The sequence below is a fragment of the Muscardinus avellanarius genome, assembly GCF_963383645.1.
Source record: "Muscardinus avellanarius genome assembly, chromosome: 7".
NCBI classification, from domain to species: domain Eukaryota; kingdom Metazoa; phylum Chordata; class Mammalia; order Rodentia; family Gliridae; genus Muscardinus; species Muscardinus avellanarius.
This window is the reverse complement of record NC_137793.1, coordinates 45,240,329-45,261,259: the sequence shown is the minus strand read 5'-3', so window position 1 is coordinate 45,261,259 and position 20,931 is coordinate 45,240,329. Positions and strand designations below refer to the sequence as shown.

At 34.3% G+C, this 20,931-nt stretch overlaps 1 protein-coding gene across 5 annotated transcripts in view; it reads left to right on the top strand.

Moving 5' to 3' along the window:
• HSD17B4 (hydroxysteroid 17-beta dehydrogenase 4) overlaps nt 1-20,931 on the top strand; it is a gene marked incomplete at both ends in the record, with an annotated part of 112,039 nt that overhangs the window by 34,690 nt on the left and 56,418 nt on the right. For 4 of the 5 annotated variants that reach the window (XM_080698319.1, XM_080698316.1, XM_080698315.1 and 1 more), the window contains 8 exons: nt 1,958-2,049; nt 7,443-7,467; nt 9,411-9,539; nt 11,420-11,523; nt 13,883-14,119; nt 15,653-15,704; nt 18,209-18,280; nt 20,494-20,597. In XM_080698319.1, coding sequence (XP_080554445.1) covers nt 1,958-2,049; nt 7,443-7,467; nt 9,411-9,539; nt 11,420-11,523; nt 13,883-14,119; nt 15,653-15,704; nt 18,209-18,280; nt 20,494-20,597 — 815 coding nt within the window. The remainder of the gene's footprint in view (nt 1-1,957; nt 2,050-7,442; nt 7,468-9,410; nt 9,540-11,419; nt 11,524-13,882; nt 14,120-15,652; nt 15,705-18,208; nt 18,281-20,493; nt 20,598-20,931) is intronic. The other variant, XM_080698317.1, reaches the window with a different exon arrangement.

The window sequence follows — 20,931 nt, the reverse complement described above, 5'->3', positions numbered from 1 at the left end:
CAGAATTGTCCCTCAGAGTACTGGGCTCAATATCCTAATATTTAGTCTTGTAGAAGAAACACTGAGCTGAGTAAATAAGCCTGAGTTCTGATTTCAGTTTACATACCTTTATATGTTACTGCCAATGGAACTTCTCAGATATTTTATTTATCTCCTAGAGCCTTAGTTTTATTTATAGGATTGAGTTTAATAGATGTTGATTAACTTAGTGGTTTGAGAGTTAACTGGAAAGCAAGACTCTCTGCTTATAAAATTATTGAATGTGTGGCTTATGTGCCTTCTTTTTTCTCACCAAATGCTCAGTTGGACTGCAGAGATGAATTTAGTTTGCATCCATTATGGAGTTAGTCAACTCAAAATCTGAATCCCTGTGTATAAATACACTTTAACATTCAACCTTTCAACTCAACATTCGATTTTTATATATAGGAAATGAGAGGAATATTATATATTGAAATTCATGGTATATAAACTAACAAATTGTTTTATTGTATAATTTGTAATGGTTAGAGTCTACTTCTGGTTTTCTCCTCATTGCATATAATGGGGAATGGGGAATAGTGTGCCATTGGGTTGCTCATGGATTTGAATTCTTTTAGAGAATATAATGTGAAGATTTTAGAACTGCTATTTTAAATTAGAATACCATAAATGCATCTTTGTTATCTTAGCCTACTAATATAAAATTGTGTCTTACCATCACAAATTTTTTGCATTTATTTGATCCTTTAGATAAGATTACCAGCTATTGTAAAGGTATTATGAGATACAGTTTTATTTTATAGGAACCTTGGAGAAATTGGTGGAATAGTGGGGAACACATTTTCATTACCAGCTCGCTGATGAAGAAACAGGTCTAGGAAAGTTGAGTGATGTGCTTAGGTTCCTAAGTTGCCCGCATGCAGGGTCAGCACTAAACCTAGATCTTTGCATTTCTAAGTAAGATCTTTTTGCCCTGCTAAACTCTTTTAGAGGTACACCATGAGAAGAGAGCTGCTGCACTCCATCACTCATTATGGCTGGCTGTTGTCTTAATTTAAGTCATTTTCTGCAATTACAATTGTTAAAGATGTTTTAAAGTTTTCAAAATTCTTATTCAGTAGCTGGGAGAGTCAGATGGTTTGGGGAAAATGGTTCCTAGGATTCTCATATACCATTTGCTCACCAATATTTGCCTAAGAAGCTGTAATATTTTTGCTGAATAGTCTGTAACCTTTCATGGAAAGATATATAGGATGCCTACAACTTTACAAGCTTGAGAGTGCTTCAGAAATGTTTCAGTCAGGATGAGAAAGTTCTTCTAAATGCCTCGAGTATTTTATATCTCTCTCTATATAATTTTGTTCTTATTTATTTAAAAAGTCTCTGAATTGCCTATAATTTGTGTGTGTGTGTGTGTGTGTGTGTGTGTGTGTGTGTGTGTGTGTGTGTGTGTGGTACTGGGGCTTGAACCCCAGGGCAGTCTAACTCTGAACTATACCTTCAGCCCAATTTTTAAAAATTTTATAAACATTTTTTATTTTTTATTTTTGTGGTACCAGAGATAGATCCCAGGGGCATTGTACCTCCAAGCTACACCCCCAGCCCTATTTTTTAAAAAATTCTTTTCAGTTTTGAAACAGTATCTTAATGAGTTGTGAAGGGCATTGCTAAGTAGCTGAGGCTGTTCACGAACCACGATCCTTCAGTTTCCGCCTCCCGAATGCTGGGATTACACAAGTGTACCACCATGCCTGGCTACATTTTTTATTTTGAAACAGGGTCTCTCTCAGTTGTGGGGGGTCTCCCTAAGTCACTGAGGCTGGCCACAAATCTTTCTTCTTCCTGTCTCAGTCTTCCAAGTATTAAGATTACAAATGTGTATCACCATGCCTGACTAAGAAATTTTTATACAATAAAATGATTGATGAAACTTGCATATATTTTTATTTACAATTTTTTTGTGTGTTTATTTCAGATCTCTTTGAAGCACTAAAGCCAGAATATGTGGCACCATTGGTCCTTTGGCTTTGCCATGAAACTTGTGAGGAAAATGGTGGCCTGTTTGAGGTATTCTGAAACTTCTGTTTTCTCCTAAAGAATTATTTGTGTAATTAAATATAAAACATGATTTTAAAATTTGTATTTTCCAAATGTTTACATTTATAAGAAATCTGTACCAGTTGATATAATTTGTATACTTTTAAATTTTACGTATATATACCATTAAGGAACAAGTGTAGACCAGTGTCAGTATCTAGTTCACTGGAGACCTAAGGGTAAAGCCACTTAATCAGGACACAGGGGATGCAGATTTTCATGTATAACTGCATGTTTTATTGAGAGAGCAATCAAACTTTTATAGAGAAAGCTTCTATGTGTAACATTGACAAATTAGCTATTTCAGACATTAACAAGGTTATCTTAAAGCAACAATGGATGTGTGTAAGTAAAGCCAAAGGACTAATCTCAAACTTAAAACAACTCTTTGTTTTATAAATAGAAGGAAAGAACACCTGTGATGGCTCGTAACATCTCAAGCTATATATCATACCAATAAGTTTTCTGAGATGTCTAGACTGGGAAGGACATGCAATGAGGCCCAGAGCTGCTTCCTGACCTTCAAGGGAACTTGGCAAAACTCGTAGTTCACTGATTAGAGGAAGTATGCTTGACTCCCAGCCTGGCATTCCAAGCTGCTTCTTGGGAGCCAGAGTTGCTTCATTAACCCTTTAAGCTGGAGCCTGCATCTCAGTACTCTCACAGACCAGTATCTTTTTTGGGGAAAGCAATAGCATATAGAAAAGCTACTGATTTTTTGATTGATTTTGTATCCCACTACTTTGCTGAATTTGTTAATCTTCTACATAGTGGGATTGCAAATTAGTGTAGCTGTTTTGGAGGTCAGTGTGGAGATTTCTCAGATAATTGAGAATATATCCATCATATGATCCAGCTATACCATGTGTGGGTTTCTTTCCAAATGGATCAAAATTAGAAAAATGCTGGGTGTGGTGGCACATGCTTGTAATCCATGTGCTTGGGAGGCTGAGACAGGAGGATCACACAGGTTCAAAGCCAGCCTCAGCTACTTAGTGAGGCTCTCAGCAACTTAGTGAGACCCTGTTTTCAAATAAAATATATTTTTTAAAAAAAGAGGTAGAAAGCCTCTTGGTTCCACCCCCAATACCACCCCCCAAAAAATCAGAAAATTTTAGTAATACATGCATATCCATGTTTATAAACAGCACAATTCACAGTAGCCAAATAATGGAACCAACCTAGGTGTTCATCAACAGATGAATAGATTACAAAATATGGGAAATGTATACACTAGAAGTCTACAGAGCAGTGAAGAAGAACAAAATGTAATTTGCAGGAAAATGGATGGACCTGGACAGCATTATGTTAAGTGAGATTAGCCAGTCACAGAAAGTGAAGGGTCATATGTTTTCTCTGATACATGGGAAATATGGAGTCATTGGAATACTAGAATGACTTCAGGTAATGGAGGAGAACCTCCAGTGGAGCCAGGGAGGTGGTTTAGGTGAAGGGAGGAGAGAGAGAGGATAAGAAGGAATTCTTTCATGACATTGTATACATATATGAGAATAACAATGTCAATCTTAATACTCTGTATGGGGTGGAGGGTATTGGAGGGAGCTGAGGGAAAGCATGCCAAGTGCTGTTTGCATATATGTCTCTACCACTATTTATCAAGACTAGAATGCACTAATAAAAGTATAAGAAATGAACAAAATAAAAGTTAAAAAAGGAGAAAGTGATAGTAGCTTTGTAAATTCTGTTTTCTTTTTAGTTCTCAATTTATAGTATTCTTACCAAATGAAAATATGGCTGGTTTCATTTGTTTAGTCAAATGTGTACAGTCTTTTTAAGGTGACTGATAAAGTAGAAAGATGAAACTTGAAGTTTAGAGTCAACTAGTCATCCCTTAGATTCATGTTCTTGTAATTGCTGGCCTGCTAGGATTTTATATAAATTAGCCTACCTGAGCTTTAGTTTTCTTAGGATTTGTTTTGCCAGCTTGTGTTAGTTAGCTGTCTGTTGCTATAACAATATACCTGAGAAAATTAAATGAAGATTTATTTGGCCCAATGTTTCCAAAGTTTCAGTCCATGTAACATGGTCCCAGCACATTTGTGAAGCAGAACATCATGGCAGGGAACATGTGGTGCCCTAGGGCTACTTACCTCTGTGCATATAAGAAAAGGGGAGATGGGGGGAAAGAACAGGGCATTGGCAGACAGATGCGCCAGGATCAAGATATGGTCTTCAAGGTCATGCCCCCAGTGGTCTACTTCCTCCAACCTGTCCTACCTAAAAAAGTTTCTACTCCCTCCCAGTAGCCCCACCAGCTGGGACTAGGTCTTTAGCACATGTGCCTTTGGAGGACATTGTAGATTCAGACTGTACCACAACTACAAATGATATTTTTGTTGTTGTTGTACATGGGATGGAACATAGGAATATTCTACCTCCGAACTATACCCCTAGCCCTACTTTTTGTTATTCTTTATTTTGAAACAGAGTCTCACTAAATTATGGAGAGCCTCACAAAGGAGCTAAGTGGCTGCAAACCTGCAATCTTCTTGCCTCAGCCTCCCAAGTACTGGGATTACAAGCATACACCACCACGCTTGGCTAACTACAAATGACTTTAAACCCTGATCATTGGACCTAGTACATAGCAGTCTTCCCTCAATTTTTTATTTTTATTTTTTTTGTGGTACTAGGGATTGAACCCAAGAGCATTCTACCTCCAAGCTATACGCCAAGCCATGTTTTATTCTTTATTTTGAAGCAGTCTTACTAAGTTTTGGAGGGCTTTACTAAGTAGTTGAGGCTGGCTGTGAACCTTTTATCCTCCTGTCTCAGCCTTACAAGTACTGGTATTACAAGCATGTGCTACCATACCTGGCTTTTCCCCTCAATTGCAATGATCAAAATATTAAGAATTTACGTTTGGTGAATCAATGCATAAAACTTACTATTTATTTTAACTTTAAAAATAAATTTTTTATTTTTTCCTATTTCAGAGCTTTAAATATTTACTGTAAAAAAGAAACCCACATAATTCTGCTCTCCAGTGGGATCTATTGTTCACTATATGGTGAAATTCATTTTAGACCTTTTTAAGCTGACTTATATATTTTAGATTAATTATTTGAGTTTGATCCATTTTTCCCTAACCTGAGTTAAACCTTCTTCTTCCCACTTTTCATACTCTGTAGTGGTAATGAGCCTGTTGTATGGAGAATACCATGGCATCCAAGATATTTCTTAGTAGCACTAGAACTGGTCTTGTTTTGAGGTGAATACTACTAGCATTATCCTGCTCATTTGAATGAGCAGGATTAGAGTCATTGGTAGTTAGCCAAGCGTGGTGGTGTATGCTTGTAATCCCAGTACTTGGGAGGCTGAGGCAAGAAGATTGCAGGTTTGCAGCCACTTAGCTCCTGATGAGTAAGTTAAAGAGAAAAAGTCTTCATGTATCTAAGCAGGGATATATGCTTTTTCTACCTTTCTAAGTCTACCAATGAATGTGAATCGCGTAAATTAGAGGTGGAAAGAACGTTAAAAATTGAATTTTACAGATTAGGAAAATTTAATAGTATCAAGCCATCTGAAGTTTAAAATTTGGCCTGACCCTCTTTTACTTTTAAAGATTAAATAATTTTTTTTTGTTGTTGTTGTTGTACTAGGAATTGAACAGCAGAGGTATTCTACTTCTGAGCCATATACCTGGTTTTGTTTTATTTTGAAACAGGATCTTCCTGAGTTGCTGAAGGTCTCAGCAAGTTGCTGAGGCTGGCCTAGAACCTGTGATTCTCCTGCCTCAACCACCCAAGTACTGGTATTATAGGCATCTGCCACCATGAACAGAAAATTTCTTTATTTTTAAAAATTATATTTATTATGAACTCCATGAACAAAAATAACATGCCTTCCTTGTGAAAATTTCAAATATGTAGTAACTTGTAGAAGAAAATGAAAATCATCACTATGCAGAGAACTACTATTAATATTTATATATAATCCTTCTAGTCTTTTATTTGATGTACATTTCACATACATTGTCTCTTTTTTCTTATTTTGCATGTACACCCAAACTCATACAGAGAATTAGGATCATACTGTGGATAAAGTTTTAGGTTGCTCTTTTTATTTACTATGTTATGATTTACTATATTTTCATTTACTGTGTTTTAGTAAGGAATATTTAACATGTTTGATTAATAAAATTACTAAGAGATATGTGTAATATCCTGACTTAAACCTTGAAAGTAAATTTCCACCTTGTTCCAAAGTTCTGATAAGATCCTGAGAGTAGCTGATTCTTTGGTTTAGTTGGAACAAGTGTTACTAGCCTGTTCCTAATATCATACCCGAATTATGGTAAAAGGTGATTTCTTTTTTGTTTGTTATTAAAATGACTCCTGATTTATCTAATTGTATGAAGACTGACTGGATGTATTATAAAAGGTGTGGGTGTATTAATATAAAGATAAAAAATGATAGCCACAACACCCCAGTGTCAGAGCTATTAAAATACCTGGCACATTTCTTCTCTCATATTTATGTGGAATTTGAACAATAAGTTCTACATACTGTATTTTGATGCATAACATGACAAAGAGATTTGCTTTATATCAGACATTACTTCCCTCATGATTTTCCTGAATGACCTCACAAAAACTTGTAGGAATAAAATATTTATCTTTTTGTATGCAGTTAATATTTGGACATTTGCCTTATCTCTGTGTAAAGATGTTTACTAAAATGAATGTGTCTAGTTCATTAAGTAGAATACTCTTTATTGGCTTTGATTTTTTTGAAAAAAATTTACCAGTTTTTTCTAAAGGAAAAGTTAACAATTTTTTTTTTTTTTTTTTTGGTGGTACTGGGAATGGAACCCAGGGGCCCCTTCTACCTCCGGGCTACACTCCCAGACCTATTTTATATTTTTAAATTTGGAAATAGGGTCTCTTAAGCCAGCTGAGGCTGTCTTCGAACCTGCATGATCCTCCTGTCTCAGCCTCTCAAGCGTGGGGATTACAAGCATGCGCCACCATGCCCAGCTATAAAAGTTAACAATTTTTATTGTTAAAACTTCATAGTAACTGAATCAAGTATGTTTTATTATCCTTATTTTGCATATGAGGAAACTTGGATTTAGGGAGGCCAGAATTGCACTGCTAGTCAGTAGAAGAAATAGTGTCAAACCTTGGACTCTCACATCAAAGTCATTCTTTTCCAGTCTAAGCATTTCTACTATCTTGTCCATCGTAGTCATGGGACAGTGGATGTTTGTGGAGAAATACTGTTTTCATTCATTGTCATTTATCATTCTGATACCCCTAGTAAGATAGGTGCCTTTTTAAAAAATTAAGTTCTATTAGTGGTTTTACATATATAATGTTTTTTCCCTTCTGTTTTGCTAGGTTGGAGCAGGATGGATTGGAAAATGTAAGTTTCTTTTGGTTTGCCATAGGTTATTTCCATTTTTTTAACCTGCATATTCAGAGTTAGGTAATAAGGATCTTGTCAGTTTAAATCACTAGATCTAATGTACACATGTTCAAGCTTGATGTTATTATAGGAACAGGTGTTCTAAAACATGGCTATTGTCCTGTAAGATGGCACTTTGAAGAACCTGTTTATTCTTTGTCTAGGCATTCCCTATTTAGTACTTTTTTCTTTCTTACTCTGAAGTAGCTATTCATTCATATGGTCTCTCTTTATACTGATATTTATCTTCCAATGCCTCTGGCATCCCTCATGCTTTTTCTTGCTGGTTCACAGAGAAGTAAAGTGGGAGGGAAGGCTCTTTTTGGAAAAATGGCAAGAACCGCTTCTACATGGAATAGTGGGCAAGGTCTCCAATTCTGGCATGTAATTCTTTTCTTTCTGGAACATGGGACATCAGGAGAGTGAGGAATTACAATGAACAACTTTTCTGGAACAGAAATTGCAGCTGATCTATGGGAATTGTTTTCCTTCCCTACAACAGTAAATTTGTGTGGCTTCAATGCTTTTTTCTGTTCCATCTCTTAAACCTAATGGTAGTTCTAGTAAGTTATTTTCAGTTGGTTGCTAGTGTAAAAATTACACAAGTTATTTAAAAGGCGGTTGGTACTGCAGAGTACCGTTGCAATATATTGTAGAGTATGTTTTAGCATTAATAACTGTTATCTCAAACTTTTTAAATGACTTAAGTTTCTCAAGCATTTGAGTGTCTTTTGACACTCATTTAAGATAGAAAGATAAGTATTATAATAAAAGCTCTATCAGGCACTTTATCAATAGGAGGATATAAGGGGGCATTTCTGTCATTTCCCAAGACAAATCTTAAGTTGAACAGTCATCATGTTGGATGCATGCCTGTAATTTAAGCTACTTAGAAGGCTGTGGGCAGGAGAATCACAAGATCAGAGCCAGCCTGGGAAGCTTAGCAAGATCCTATCTCAAAGCAAATATATAATATCTCAAAGCTAGGGATATAGCTCAGTGGTAGAGTGTGCTGACCTAGCATGTGTGATGACTTGGGTTTGATCCCCAGTACCTTAAAAAAAAAGAACAATTATCAAAGTCTGACCATTATGTTTAAATAAGGTTGTTAATGGTTATTTATTCTTTTGGATTAAAAATAAAATAAAATAAAATACCAAGGTAGGTATAGTGGCATGTATCTGTAACCCTGGTACTTGGGAGGTGAAGATAAGAGAATTGCAAATTTGAGGCAAGTGAGACCCTGTTTCAAAATTTTCAAAAAGGGCTAGAGTATACTTCCATGGTAGAATGCCCCTAGGTTCCATCCCTAGTACTGCCCTTTCACACAAGTTAAAAATTCTCTTAATGGAATGTATTTATCAGTAATTATTTTTGTGAATTTGTGCAGTCTAGTTGACTTCTTATGAAATGGAAGAATGAAGGAAGGATAAGGAGATTTATTTGTGGCTGGCAATATTAATCTTTTGTTAACTAAAATAATTGACCTATTACCATCATTAATCCTCAGTTTGCTACCATCCAAGCTCTATTCTTTATTTTATAAATAAGGAGAGTTAAGTATTTTTACCTAAGTGATCTATAGTCATGAGGTTAGTTTTTTGGTGTAATTATTATATAATTTATTTTCTTCTGATGTAGCATACTTCCTTCAGTGCCTTGCATAATCAGTTTTCCCTTCAGCTTTAGATATACTATTTAAAATTGATATTTTCTTAGTAGGTATTTTAGAAAAAATGCATTTCTAAGGCTTGTGGTAAATCTCTCTAGATAGTAGAATCCTCTTTTTCTTAATTTTCTATTTCTTGAAGTTAAAAATGGAAAGGGCTCTTAGTGCATCTTATTTTCTGTTTCCGTCTTAAACTTTGTGCTCAGAATCTTAATTTTGTTTCTACAACTAGTACGCTGGGAGCGGACCCTTGGAGCCACTGTAAGACAGAGGAATCAGCCAATGACTCCTGAGACTGTGAAGGCTAACTGGAAGAAGATCTGTGACTTTGAAAATGCCAGCAAGCCTCAGAGTATCCAAGGTAAAGGGTCCAAATCTGGTTGGAGGACTAGAGACGGCAGCATTGTTCTGTCTTACAGAATTGTCTCTGGTGACTTAGATGCTTGAATCATCTGTAGTATGTTTTCTGCTTTGGTAGTTATTAGAATAAATATTTTGTATTTAAGATACTTATGTTACTCACAGTCTCAGTTTTTAGTTTTTCATAGTCCTCTTTTTTTTTTTTTAGTTTATGTGTGGCTGAGGGATGGATGGCACAAGGTGTTTATACATTTATGCTAAATGGATCTATTCCCTAGTTAATGGTTGATTTTACAGTCTTCTGTTATCTACCCATATACTGCTAATCTGACACAGTTTTTCTCTGTTTCCCCAACAGTTTACTTAAGCTTATTTTACCTAGGTTTAGCTCTTTACTGTCCAATAAATCTGGCTTTATTATAGCACTGTGTGTGTTTGTTTGCAGTTAATGCTTATTTATTTATTTATTTGGTGCTGGGAATTAAACCTCACATGTACATTTAATGTATGAAATTTAAGATTTTTCTGAGAAAGATCATGAGTTAGAATCATTTTATAAATCACTTTTCCTCTTAATTTTATATTCAGAGTTTGATAGAAAAAGATATCTGAAAGAAGACTACTCAGTTTTTTACTTTTTAATGATATTTTCCTACTTGCTTGCATACTAACTGAAATTTTCATTATGCCTTTTCTCAATCAAATGATAGCAAGATAATTATATCATAACCGGTGGCATTTTTATTGTATATATTGATATTGGAGATATTATTCTATGAATAACAGTCACTTACCCATGAAAATGAATGAAAGAAAAAAGGGAAACTATATTAAATTTTTTTCTCTGATTTCTGTCTCAAATAGTATTTCTCAAAATATACTCAAAAGTATTACAATATAAAAACAAATTATGTAATTATAAATGTAAAGGTTACTCTTATATTTGAAGTATAGTTTTAAGAAATCATCTTGACTTCCCAGTACACCTGTTTTGGCATTTTTATTTTATAGATGATGGAATTCAATCTCAGAGAAACTAGATAGGATTTGAGCTAAGAGTTAATTCAGGTTTTATCTCAATGTAGCACTTTTAGCCTGTACCAAGGCACCTTTCAATTAAATAGCCTTCTCTTAAGTCTGAAAAGAGAGGTAGGGGGAGGATAAGTAACCAAGAGAGTTCTCCAGTAGTGTCACTTGGCATAGCAGATATCCTTGGTCATCTCAGACTTGATAGTGTGGTTATTTTTTTTTTTTTTTTCTGAGTTCGGAAGGAAGCCCAAATCTCCAAAGTTTATTAGAAAAGTTCGAGAGTCTTCTGAATATCTTATGGCATATGTGGATAGTCCATAAGCCTCCTTTATAGCCTCTTAGACCCCAAAACAGCAGCTTCCAGTTCCTTCCTGGAGTCACTATTCATGGTGATGGTTCTCTCTTTTTGTACCTGAAGGAATTTTTAGTACTCTCTTCAGATTTACTACTTATACAAAGACTTGGGTTTGAGGTTATTGTGGCATTCTTCTATTCCAGGGAATGGATGATGGTAGTGAGAAAAGGGAAATAAGTTTTCTCTCCACTAGTCAAATTGTATATCTGTAGACAGTAGCCTATTTTATGGAGTTGTAAAATAACTGAAAGATAATGAAAAGCTTAGAGTCCTCTTAGGTAACGTGGGAAAGGTATGTTAGACAATATCTTGTTTTCCATTGAAAACATCTAGTTATTTTTGGTCTATTTTATAGTCATTCATAGCTTTTATTTCCTACAAAAGTATAACATTATACAGCATAAATCATAGTGGATATTTTGTAAGCAATTGTTATCTAGCACAGTATAGCTTTTCTTAGTCACATTTTAAACAAAGCTTTATTTTTTTAATTTTAGAATCAGTTGGCGGTTTTATTGAAGTTTTACAAAAAGTAGATTCAGAAGGAGGAATTTCAGCAAATCGCACCAGTCATACAACGTCTACAAACACCTCAGGATTTGTAAGTAGAGAAATGAAGCCTACAGCTTTTTTTTTACCCTATAGACTTGTTCCGTCTTCTCTTCAAGTGCAGTTACTTTCTTTCAGTCTCTAATAATGCAGAAACCATTTATGATTAACTTTAGTACATCCTTGACATACAGGGAATTTGCAAGAGTTGACCATGTACAGGGAACATGTACATCCTTGATATACAGAGAATTCACAACATTTGAACAGTAAGATGAAGAGGTGGCTTGGGGTGAATTCTGAAGCTATTCAATTTTATTCTGTGTTGCAGCTTCCCCCCTTTTTTCTCTCTTCTTAAATTTCTCTGGATGATTCCATAGTTTTCTTTCCCTTGGTGGAGGAATGTCTTGAAAGGAGGTGAGGGCAATTGGGTATCAGTTTCCAAGGCTTTTAATAATGTATGAATGGGGCTTGGAGAATGGATGTTAATCCACTCAGCCTGTTCCCTTGACCTTTCTAGATGGTTGAAAAACAGGTGCCAAAAGCATACATGAACATTTTTAGAGGGATATTCTTTACTTGTATATAACTTTTGGAAATTATACTTTGGGATGTGATGAGTCAAGTTAGTTGCCTAACTGTTCTGCTTTAGCAACCTTTTCCTCCCCTACCTCGTTGCTGTTTGAAAATTAACACAGAGACTACTGGATGAAAGAGGGGAAAAGGGGTTACCTCAGTTATTGATAAAAAGGACTTGAGGTGAGGCAGGTGTTTGTCCTTTGTACCTGTGCCTTCCTGCTTGTCTACCTTCTATTTCAGTTTTCATTCTGCCCATTAACACTCCCTTTGTTTTCAAGATTAGCTTTAAATTGATTTTAAGTAGATTTGAAATTTTTGAAAATATGTGGGAGTGGAGGTTGGGGATGGCACAATATGACTCCTGGAGGTTTTGTGCTGTGGGGTCTTTGTTGTAGTTCTTTTACCTTTTTACCTACATGTAAGTAATTCTTAAACATATTTTCTGCAAAGAATTATTTTCTAAGCTAAAATTTACTAATAAATGACCACAGAACTTTTCATAAGATATGCTCTAAATAGATAGAATGAATAAACATAAGCTAAATATAATGTCTTCTTTCAGCGCAGCTTGACAAATGTCATATTTTTGACTATCATTGGTAATCCTGCTTTAGTTACCATGTTTTTAACTTTTTAGGAAAGGATAGTTATTTTAGTGATCCTTCTGGTTCAGTTCCTTTAAAGGAAAGCATTGACAGATTGTATTTGGGAAATATTTCAGCATGACTGTCAGTAAGAAGCTTCTCAATGAATCAGAAATACTAGCAGAATTATAGTTTTAGCCCATGTGAAATATGCTGATTTATGCTTCCTCTGCATAGACTTTAAAAAATGTAGTGGGTAAATAGTAAGAAATAAATCACTTGTTTCATTAGATTCTGATATTCTGTGGTCCAGAGAAGGCACAATGACAAAGAAAGTTAGGAATCTAATTTTAAGCTTGAGAATATTGTCACTGTATTATTGGGATTTTACTTTAAAACAGGAGTTGGCAAACTTTTGGTAAGTATCATACAGTAAATGTTTATAGAGTTTAGGAGCCACACACTATTTCTACCTCACAGTACTCCTGTTTGCCTCTCTTTTGTTCTTTCTGTCTCTATCCCTCTCTCTCTCTTTCAGATACTTAACAGAAAAAATAATTATTAAAAGTAACTTAAAAATTGGGCTTCCCACAGTTGCTAGGCAAATTATCACTAAATTGAAAAATATAACATCCAGTTAGGCAAAGGCCATTTCTGGGAAGAAACTTCAGGTTAAATCAAATCTCATTTTAACTAAAACTATTATGAGGCTGTCTAATTTATAAGCATTCAGAAGTGCTTTGCCTATCTGTTCACAGTTCATTTTATATGGTTTATTCTCACTGTCTTTAATTATAACATTTATTTTTTATTTTTGGTTTATAATAGTTGCTGAATTAAGGGCTTTTCACCATCAGAGACAGGAAAGTGCAAAATGAAACATACTGTCTGTTAGCAAGAAACAAACAAAAAGAAAAGTGCTTATCTGTAAATGAAGTCATTTTTCTGAATATTAATTGGCTTCTATTTTTAAAAATTAAATGTAATGAAACCTGTATGTTTGGTCAAATTCACTGGCATTCTATTTTTATCTCTTCGGAATTGAAATTGGGTACGTAAGCAGTTAATAGTTTTAAAAGGTAAAATTTCTAAAATTTGGAGGGGCACCAAGTACTGTGTGAATGTATACTATTGTCAACATGATACACATTGTGATGTGAAACTGTAATGCACCAATAAGAAAAAAAAATTTAAAACTTTGACAAAAATATCAATAAATTCTTTTTTTTTTTTTAAACAATACTATAGGCTGAAGCCATTGGCACTAAACTTCCTTCATTTTCTTCTACTTATACGGAACTGGAAACTATTATGTATGCCCTTGGAGTGGGAGCATCAGTCAAAGATACAAAAGATTTGAAATTTGTTTATGAAGGAAGTTCTGATTTCTCCTGTTTGCCTACCTTTGGAGTTATCATAGCTCAAAAATCTATAATGAGTGGAGGATTAGCAGAGATTCCTGGGCTTTCCATCAACTTTGCAAAGGTATGCTTAATAAGAAACTTTTATTTGGATTTTCTTTTGTTCTTCAGTGGTTACAGAAAAATGTCACATCCTGTATGTGTATTTGCATACATATTGTATATGGAAAACAGTTTACAGTGGTTGGTTCAGGAATAAAGATTTAACATATTTTTTGATTTTTCTTTTTAAGCATAAAAGAAGGGAGACTGGGTGTGGTGTTCACGCTTGTAATCCCAGTACTTGGGAGGCAGACAGGAGGATCATGGGTTTGCAGACAGCCTCAGCTACTTAGTGAGGCCCTGTTTCAAAATAAAGAAAACAAATAAAATAGGGCTGGGAGTGTAGCTTGGAGGTAGAATGCCTCTGGGTTCCATCCCCAGTATTGTAAAAAAAGAAAAAGAAAAAAAAGAGGGGTAGAGTTAGTTTAAAATGCTTGCAAAAAGAAGATAAATAGTACAGTCCCACAACCCTTGGCATAATGTTATCCATTCTGTTTCTGCCATTAACTTGCTACTTGGCCAAGGGCAAATAACTTCTCTTGTGGGAATGTGGCTTTTTGGGAAGCCACATGAATAAACTGTTTCAGTAAGAAAGAAGCGAAAAATTATGGGAAAGCTTCTAAGGTAGTGTATATTCCAGTCCTTAGAGTAAGACTCTGTTTGAGCCCAGCAATAATTGTTGAATCATAGAGCTAGAAGCAGATTTCTGTGACTTTGGCTGAATTGATTATGTAATTGCTAATGGCTGTTCCATATGAGCACATGGGAACTTAGAGTATTTGATGAAGTTGGGAGAAAGGCCAGAGATATGTGTAATTTACTTTCTACAATTTTTGTAGCACATTTTTCTTCTGTTTAGATAATGTAAGTGTGAAAAAGTAAAACAAATGTTCAAAATTCTCTTCACAATGGGAAATCATAAATAGCTTTCATATTCTGCGACAGGAATAATAGCCATCTTGAAATCTGAATTCCAGTCTTTGCAAATTTGAGTTTCCAGACTATATGACACCGGTCTCCTTCTCCATTTTTCCCTTCTGGTTTTTGAGGAAGACAGGGAAGCTGTTTTACTCTAGTGATGTGCAGTCATTTGGGTATGAAGGTCAATGGCTTAAGTTGTCATTCATTTTTGGTAGGTGTGGCTTGAAATATTTTGTATTTGCCTATTTGTTATTTTTATTTAAAAGATACTTACTGGATGCCTAATACGTATCAGGTACTGTTAAAAGCACTGGGAACACAGCCTAGTTTAGTGTTGCTGTTGGCAAATAATCTGTAATTATCAGTCAACAAAGATTCACAGATGCCAACACAAGTTTATCTTCTCTGCTCCAAAAGTGCTGGCTATCTTTAGATTGGGAGGCCTGATTATTTCTGTATCACACAATTAAGTAAAAGACAATAGATAATGTGATATATAATATGAGAGATAATATGGGAACTGTAAGGGTTTGAGCATGGGAACAGTATAGTGGCACTTGTGATTAGCAATATCTACAGGCAGAACCTTTGGGACAAGAAAGTTTGCTAATATAATTTTCTCATCTTAAAATAGGTTCTTCATGGCGAGCAATACTTGGAGTTATATAAACCACTTCCTAGAACAGGTAAGTTCCTGACAACACTAATTCCATAATAATTGTATTTTCTAGTTAGCATTCAAAACTTTGCAGCTGTGTTAACTGCCATAGAGTGGCCCTATAAAACATATCATAAATTACTGTATACTTTAGAGTAAATTAAATATTAACTAGAACTTGCTTTGATTACTTAAAACTTTGCTAGAAAGGAATATTCCTGTATATGTGTGTTCTAAACTTAGTGATTGTGTATAGCCATTTGTAAGTCCTGTGGTTATAGTTTTTCATTCCTTTCTATGGTATTTATCTTGATACTGATTTTCATAAAGCAAACAATGCTAAAAGATAGTTTCATTGTTCTGCTATTTGTTTTTTGGGAAAAATAAAACCAAGCCTACCTTAATAATCATTTTTTTTCTTTTCTCAACAATATCTTACTTATTTACCTAAGCTTCTCTTGTTATTCTTCCACTATAGTCTGATATATTTACTTTTTTCCTTTGATGTCTGAATGTTGTCTAATTATATACTGGCTATATATGGTAATAAAATACATAAAAAAGGATTTATCATTTTACATTATGTGATGTAGAGGTTAGCTAGTTTGAATTCTACTTTAATTTTTTCATAAACCTTTATCTTTTACTTAAAAATAGTGAGATTTTTGTTGCTTAAGGTGAAATAGCTTTACTTTAGTGTACATATTATAGCCTAAATTTTCAAACAGATTGTTTTATCTGAGACAGTTTGTGATGATTGTGCATTCATCAAATACCTACTAAATACCTACTATTTGCAAAACAGTATTAGCTAATTTTATAACCTGACTAAATATAAAGGTCACCTGAATTATCACATTATATTGTCTTTTATTTGTAGTAAAATATAGATGTGGACACTGATCCCAGAGAATGTGTGTGTGTGTTTTATAAAAATGTAGCTGGAAGACTACTGATGAAAAAATGTTAAATCTATTATAAAAATTAAACCTACAGTTCTATGAGATTCTATTTTAGAAATCTGGCATTATTGTTTGCATAGTGCTTAACTATTCAGAGTGCTTCTACATATACTAATATTTGATAGTCACATATTCTTTTTGAGAGAATCAAGGCTGGTAATATTTATCAGTCTCACTTCCCAGAAGAAAGAATGTATTGTTTTACACTGATAATAAGTTATTGAAAAAGAAACAAATTTGATAAAGATATCATATAGAACATAATAAATGTCAAACTCTTGATCTCAAAAAGTCTAGATATCAACATATCCTGGAGTAGAAAATATTCCACTTTATCCATCTAATGGTTTCTTTTGTCACCATGATTACCTCAGCTTATACTAGTACCGTGGTAGCTAATAAAGGAGCCATTAAAAGATGCTGAAGTCAGTCTCCTGATGCTCGAGGCCCTAGGTTTCATCAGTAGGTGTGTTTTATGGATAGATTATAAATAATTTGAGTTTCTACAATTTAAAAAGGTTCCAAATCATAAGCATCTCAAAACTTGGATATTCACTAGGGACTGAACCCAGGGGGAATTCTACCTCTGAGCTGCAGCCCAAGCTTATTTTATTTTTTATTTTGAAACAGGGTTTTACAAAGTTACTTCTTAATGGTCTCAAACCTATGATCCTCCAGTTTCAGTTTCTTTTTTTTTTTTTTTTTTGGTGGTACTGGGGTTCCTGGAAGCCCTTCTACCTCCGGGATACACTCCCACGGGCTACACTCCCAGACCTATTTTTTAACCTTTTCATTTGGAAACAGGGTCTCTTAAGCCAGCGAGGCTGGCTTCGAACCAGCGCGATCCTCCTGTCTTCGCCTCCCAAGCGCAGGGATTACAAGCGTGCACCACCACGCCTGGCATTCTAGTTTCAGTTTCCATGTACTAAAATTACAGGTGTGGGCCATTATGCCCAACTGAGAACAAACTTTAAAATTACATAGTAAAAATGCACAGACACTACTGAAGAAAAATAATTCATGAGAAACATAAATTATGAACAATCTATGACATACTGAGAATCAGGGCTGATGCTAAAGTTTGAGGCTGGGAAGCTGGGTGTTTAATACCAGTTTCTCTAAAGAGAGAAAAAGAAAACTATTCTAAAGATTTACCTTTGAATAGTAATTAATATATTAGAAAATTACTGGTTAAATGAGGAGAGAAAGAGTTTTTAAAAGAAATTAATCAGAAATACCGTCTCATTGAAACCAATAAAAATTTGAGAAGCAATGGGATAAGTAGTATTGGTGTTCAAAAAATATTTGTTGGATGACAAAGTTAAAAAGAAACCAAGAGGAGTTGTTAACATCGAAAATGGTTATTTTAAAAAACCTGATTTTTTAGAAATATTAATATTTGAAACTTAGAGATTCAGGTATTCTTATTTATTTTTAATTTCTAATGAGTTCATGAAATTTTAAAATTTATATTATAATTTTTTTAGTTTTGTTGTAATTACAGTGGAAACTATGTTAAGAATGTAATATATGGTCTTTAAACAGTCTATTTTTTAACTTTTCATTTTAGGAAACTTTAGATGTGAAGCAGTTATTGCTGATATCCTAGATAAAGGATCTGGCCTAGTGATTCTTATGGATGGTAACTCATTTATAGTGTTTATAATAATGTTATACTTTGTATGAAATATAATACTTTGGCACAGATACTAAGTTTATATTTACTTTTCATTTTGTAAGACAGCAAGATAGCATTGGAAAACTTTATAAGTGCTTTAAGAAAAAGAAAGATTGGAGAATGAAGTAGATTGAGGCTAGGTCCGTGGAGGGTGCTGCATTTCAGTGACCTTAAAAAATGATATAACCCAGGTCTATGAGAATTATGGCTAGTAAACAAATTCTAGAGGAGAATTATGTTTGATTAAATATGTTCTTGGCAGAAAAATCAGATAGCTCTTAATACACTATGTTGTAGATTATCTTTCCTATGTAAGCTATTTGGAACTCACATCATATTTGATCAGAGGATCTTTCTTCCAAATGATAGGTACCTATGGTTGTGCATCAAAGCCTACTTAAATTTATAATATGGCTTAAACATTATACCATATTTTATCTGTGGTAGGAAAAATGATTATAGTAGTTGAATAAATGTTGAATACTAGTAATTAAGTGTATGCTAAAGATATATTACTTAAGTTTATTTTAAAGTTTAAAAATACTGTCAACCTTTTAGAAATAAACAGTAGATCATTTAATGTTACTTATATTTGGAATATAGGCCTATAATTTTTGTTTTAAATACAAAGGAGGTTATTTAGATATTCCTTGACTTATCATGGGGTTACATCTTTTATTTTGGCGGGAGTACTGGGGGTGGAACCCAGAGGCTTTCTACTTCCGGGCTATACTCCCAGACCCATTTTATATTTTATTTGGAAACAGGGTCTCACTAAGTTGCTGAGAGCCTCACTAAATAGCTGAGGCTGGCTTCGAACCTGTGTGATCCTCCTGTCTCAGCCTCCCAAGTGCAGGGATTACAAGCGTGTGCCACTACGCCCAGCTAGGGTTACATCTTGATAAACCCCATTGTAAGTTGAAAATATCTCAAGTCAGAGATGCATTTCATAATATAACTCAGTGGACATCCTAGCTTAGGAACACAGTGCATGGTAAAGTATGGGTTCTTTACCCTTGTGATCATATAGCAAACTGGGAGCTACAGCTTAGTGCTGTTGCCCAGCATCATAAGAATTTGTCTTCATATTGTTAGTCTAGGGGAAAACTAAAAACACACGGATATTGAATACATACAGCATTTGCATCATGGTGAAGTTAAAAAATTTCAAGCTGAACCATTTTAAGTTAAGGACCACCTGTATTGCATATGCTATTTGAGAACTTGTGTTGTTTTTACTTAATAATAATTTTTCAATGACTTTAAATAGGATGTATGTTCTCTCCCTTTTTTTCTCCTCTATTTTCTTTCTCCTTTTCTTTTTCTCCTGCTGTGGGCTTTTATATTTGTCATTCTGAGTGTTGGCTGATATTTGGCTAAAATGGATTAAGTTCTCTTTTATTTTCTTGTTATTTACCAATGTAACATACCATAAAAGGAAGCCATGTAGTAACTTTGCTTTAATCTTCACTCTTCTTTTCTTGATCTACTCCATTTATTCAATTATATCTTGGTAATGGGTCATGGTTTATTAGAGATTATAAATACAGCTTAGATGAAATTATAAACTTGCTCACTTATGTATTTACTGATCTTTTGGTTAATTTAATGAGCCTTATGAACCTTATTTAGGTACTTTTTGTACCAGGTACAATTCTAATTTCTGGGAATACATTTGTGAGCAGAATAGCCAGGACCTTGTCCCTGTGTGGCTTATACCTTCTTCTTGAATGCTTTGGCAGAATGTTTGAAAGTCTGGTTGTGGTCTGGGTATGGAGTTGATTGAAATGTTCGTGATAGAAAACTAGAAATATAAGGTAGTTGGAAATGTTTAAGAAAAAAAACCCTGCTCTTTCATAGTTAAGAAAGCATTTGTGAAGCTGTTGTTCCTGCCTTTCAGAGACTGGTAATGAGTGAGTGCATTGAAATGAGTGCTTTGCACCAAATGAACTGTGCATGCATGTTTTTGTCACTTCGAGTTTCACTATGATGTACAGTTACAATGCACCAATAGAAGTATAAAAATATGAATGTTTTGTAATTCATCTGTTATACAGAACTTTTTCAGTAATTGGCTTTTGTTTTGAAACTTTTAAAGGAATTGTTGAAAATATCTTGGTTAATTAGTTATCTCTTGAAAACAATACCTTTTATTTTTTCTTTTATTTTCTTTACAGTCTATTCTTATTCTGGGAAGGAACTCATATGCTATAATCAATTCTCTCTTTTCCTTGTTGGATCTGGGGGCTTTGGAGGAAAACGAACATCAGAAAAAGTTAAGGTAAAGCATGGCCTTTCGTTTTATGGAAGTTTTTGTATATTTTTATGGGGTGCACTATAGTAACTCAATACATATATGCAGTGTTAAATTATCAAATCAAGGAAATAATCATTTATTTCTTCAAACATTTTTTTATGGAGTGGGAATTTTATATTTTTCTGGTTTCTTTGAAATGTGTCTTCGATTTTTCTTTTTAAAACTACAGAAATCCCCAGGGACTCGTGCAGCTGCAATAAATTCCCTGGGTCTGAGACTTTGTAGTTCAACTCTGGGAAACTGGGGATAGAGTCTGCAGTTGGATATAGCAGAGGCTCAGACAGACTCAGGCTCTGCA